Genomic DNA, 3,692 nt, shown 5'->3' on the forward strand with positions numbered 1-3,692 from the left:
AGACATTCGAACTGGTCGTACCACTCATCTTCAGTCCACCCAAAATTGTTCCTTGCAGTTGAACCGACTGAGCAACCTTGAACAACTTCACTTGCAGAAAACAGAGAGGCTGGTCATGGCAGATTTTTGGAAAACGTGACTAGTTTGGAAGTGATCTCAGGAAGAATTTAGCCAAATGTAGCAAGCTGCAAGTGAAAGATTTAATGGAGTTAGACAGGAAACATTTTTCCTTCTCTTGTACAGTGAGCTTTCCATATGATAAGGTTTATCACATCTAGAATGTCGCTCTTGCGTGCTGCAGTGGAAATGTTCAAATGGTAGCTGTGGATACCAGTGTGACTCACAAAGAAAGAAAGGGATGGAGTTAACTGCGGTGCCCGGGGGACGACGAAGTTTATATTGTGTATAGTCGTGTTTTTTACAGAGTTGCACATGATTGGTAACTGTTGGGTGTACTTTGCTCTGTGAATTTGCAGAAAGGGAATGTTTAAATCAGTTTAGATAATGTATGTAAACAGCATAATCTTCTGCTAGACTTGTTAATGTAAGTGCTGACATTAACACACTCTTTTACACAACTTTAATGACTGAGAAAGTAGCAATTTTCTTTGGTGATTAAATTATATGTTTGCCGCTTATGCTTGTAAGGTGTTTGTGCAAGCTGAAGGACTGCATTCTGTTTGTTTTCTAACATGGGTGTCTGGGGTTAAAATTTTACAAGGTTTGAAGACAAGGAAAATGAGTCCATCTTGTTTTAGAAAAATAACATCAGAAGGATTTTTTTGGTTGAAAATTTGTGATATTCCCCAGAGCCATAGAACTCTCAATATTTTGTGTGTTTGTCTATGTGTGAATAGGTACACACAGTAGTTGAAACAGACTGGTATGCGTTGGTGTGTCATAACATATGGCATTACAAATATATCCCAGCGGGATCTGAAGGAGGAAGGAAGTTTAGATACTCAGATTTCCATGCTGTTGTCTGTCCTTCTTTTTCCCAGCACTTATGTATGTGTGTCTGCATTTAGGAAACTATAGATGGAGGTAGTATCTAAGAGATGAACTTCTAGGTCCCTGTGAACAGCTCCTTTATGAATAATGTTCCCTGTTTCACTTGTCATGGTCTATAAGTTGGTCTTTCTGGATCACTGTAATATTCTGCATTCCTCAGAGACTTCAGACTGATGTGTTAAATTAGCCTATCCCAAACAAGTTTCCTCTTTATTTCCCTCATTCACAGATTTTTCCTTGCCTAAAATTATATAGTGGGAAGTTTAGGATACGCAGGATGAAGTCCTGGCCTAGGAATAATTTATCATGCAAAAATAATGACAGATGTAATGTGTGACTTGCATTACTTGAAAAACGGACTACGTTCTTAGCTTTCTAATAGTATAGGATATCTGTAGCTGGCTTCCAGCTGTGTGTTAGCCTGAGATAGCAGCACTGACATTTTAGAGAGAGAAAATAGTATTTTAGGTACCAGGTATAGACCTTTGTGTTTTACTCCAGGTTGGTTCCAATGTCAGTGTGGCAACTGACTTCAGGAGAGGATACAATGAATAGCGCCAATAACACTGAATAATTATATTGCATACAATGCATACTATATAGCAAAACTAGTAGATATGGTACTTATTAAGCTCATACAGTATTACTAACATAGTAATGGTGTTGTAATTGCAATTCTTAGCTAACAGAGTGATTTCTAATGTAGAATTAATATATGTAACCTACAGAGAATTCAGGTTTGTGTAGGTTCAAGATGGGCGCCAATTTGAGATCTGTCTGACCCATGTGAGGTTCTGCTGCAGAATAGCTTGGGTGCTTGAAAGCTTCACTCTCTTTTCTAACCACTGCAGCTGCATGCTGATAAATCTGTATTTCTGTACTGCTGCTGAGTGTTTGTACGTGTACAAAATCTAAGCAGGCTCAAACAACTGAGCCTACAAGGCACCACAGAAGACTCTTACCTGGAAAAGAAGCTAAATATACTCCCTGGCTGAAAAGTAATTGCCCATTTAGAGCCGGGGAAGAAAGAATTTAGCAAGCAGTTTGCTCTGGCTTCCCAGCCCTTCTTCTGCTAATAAATCGTTGTGATCAGGCAAATAAGCAAGCAAGCAACCTTCTTTTGGTTCTCAAAGCATTTTAGGAAAATGCTAGTTGAAAGCAAAAACAGGCATCAGTGGGAAAACCTGAAATCTTTTAAATTTAGCATAATTTGTGGTCATTCTCTTTCTTTTTTCTTTCCTTAGACAGTAAGAAATGGGTGACTGGAGTTTCTTGGGGAACATTTTAGAGCAGGTGAACGAGCAGTCCACTGTCATCGGGAGAGTTTGGCTCACAGTGCTCTTCATTTTCCGCATCCTGATCCTGGGAACAGCTGCCGAGCTAGTGTGGGGAGATGAACAGTCAGACTTTGTGTGCAACACCCAGCAACCTGGTTGCGAGAATGTCTGTTATGATGAGGCCTTCCCCATCTCCCACATCCGGCTCTGGGTCCTGCAGATCATTTTTGTATCCACGCCTTCGCTAATGTACTTTGGGCACGCAGTGCACCATGTCCGCATGGAGGAGAAGAGAAGAGAGAGAGAGGAAGCTGAGAGGCGTCAGCAAGCTGAGGTGGATGAAGAGAAGCTGCCCCTGGCTCCAAATCAAAACAAAGCCAACAACCCTGACGGGACCAAGAAGTTTCGTCTGGAGGGTACCCTCCTGAGAACCTACATCTTCCACATCATTTTCAAAACCCTCTTTGAGGTGGGATTCATAGTAGGCCAGTATTTCCTGTATGGCTTCCGAATTCTCCCCCTCTACCGCTGTGGGCGGTGGCCCTGTCCCAATCTTGTGGACTGTTTTGTCTCCAGGCCCACGGAGAAGACCATCTTTATTATGTTCATGCTGGTGGTGGCTTCCGTGTCCCTCTTCCTCAACCTGGTGGAGATCAGTCACTTGATCCTGAAAAGGATCCGGAGGGCTCTGAGAAGACCAGCAGAGGAACAACTGAGGGAGGTCCCGGAGAAACCTCTCCATGCCATCACAGTCTCCCCTATCCAGAAGGCCAAAGGCTACAAGCTGCTGGAAGAAGAGAAGCCAGTGCCCCATTACTTCCCTCTCACGGAAGTAGGAGTTGAGCCCAGTCCCCTTCCATCAGCCTTCAATGAGTTTGAGGAGAAGATTGGGATGGCACCATTGGAAGATCTCTCCAGGGCATTTGATGAGAGGTTACCATCGTATGCACAAGTGAAGGAACCAGAAGAGGAGAAGGTAAGAGCAGAGGAGGAGGAGGAGGAACAAGAAGAGGAGCCTGGACCTCAGGAAGAGCCAGGGGTGAAGAAAGCAGAGGAGGTGGTGAGTGACGAAGTGGAAGGGCCTTCAGCACCTCCTGAACTTGCCACTGATATAAGACCCCTCAGCAGGCTAAGTAAAGCCAGCAGCCGGGCCAGGTCAGACGATTTGACTGTATGAAGGTACAGGATATGGGAAGCACACGAAAAAGAAAAGGTTGGAGAGAAAAGCAGAGATAGAGAAAGAATCAAAAGATATTTTTAAGCAAAGTGCTAAAATGGCCATTTGAATATTATTTCCTCTTGAGATTCTCAACTGGAAAAGTACTATCATGGTAACTGTGCCTTATTTGCCCTGTATGTCCATTTGAAAAGGAACATTTTCCCTGTTTCCACATGCCAGCTCAC

At 43.1% G+C, this 3,692-nt stretch overlaps 1 protein-coding gene across 2 annotated transcripts; it reads left to right on the top strand.

Annotated features, from left to right (window-relative positions):
- The first annotated feature begins 2,265 nt into the window (after window positions 1–2,265).
- Window positions 2,266–3,465, top strand: GJA8 (gap junction protein alpha 8). 2 transcript variants are annotated; one of them, XM_075709197.1, is made up of 2 exons: window positions 2,266–3,240; window positions 3,301–3,465. In XM_075709197.1, exons 1-2 carry the CDS (start codon window positions 2,266–2,268, stop codon window positions 3,463–3,465), a joined length of 1,140 nt encoding a protein of 379 aa, XP_075565312.1. The 2 variants fall into 2 exon arrangements, with proteins under 2 accessions (XP_075565312.1, XP_009483408.1); XM_009485133.2 differs by having other exon boundaries at window positions 2,266–3,465.
- Window positions 3,466–3,692: the final 227 nt, after the last annotated feature.

Source organism: Pelecanus crispus, chromosome 1 (assembly GCF_030463565.1).
Source record: "Pelecanus crispus isolate bPelCri1 chromosome 1, bPelCri1.pri, whole genome shotgun sequence".
NCBI lineage: Eukaryota > Metazoa > Chordata > Aves > Pelecaniformes > Pelecanidae > Pelecanus > Pelecanus crispus.

Bases quoted from the DNA above. Each gene is read 5' to 3' on its own strand.
- GJA8 (XM_009485133.2), top strand. From the start codon at position 2,266: ATGGGTGACTGGAGTTTCTTGGGGAACATTTTAGAGCAGGTGAACGAG.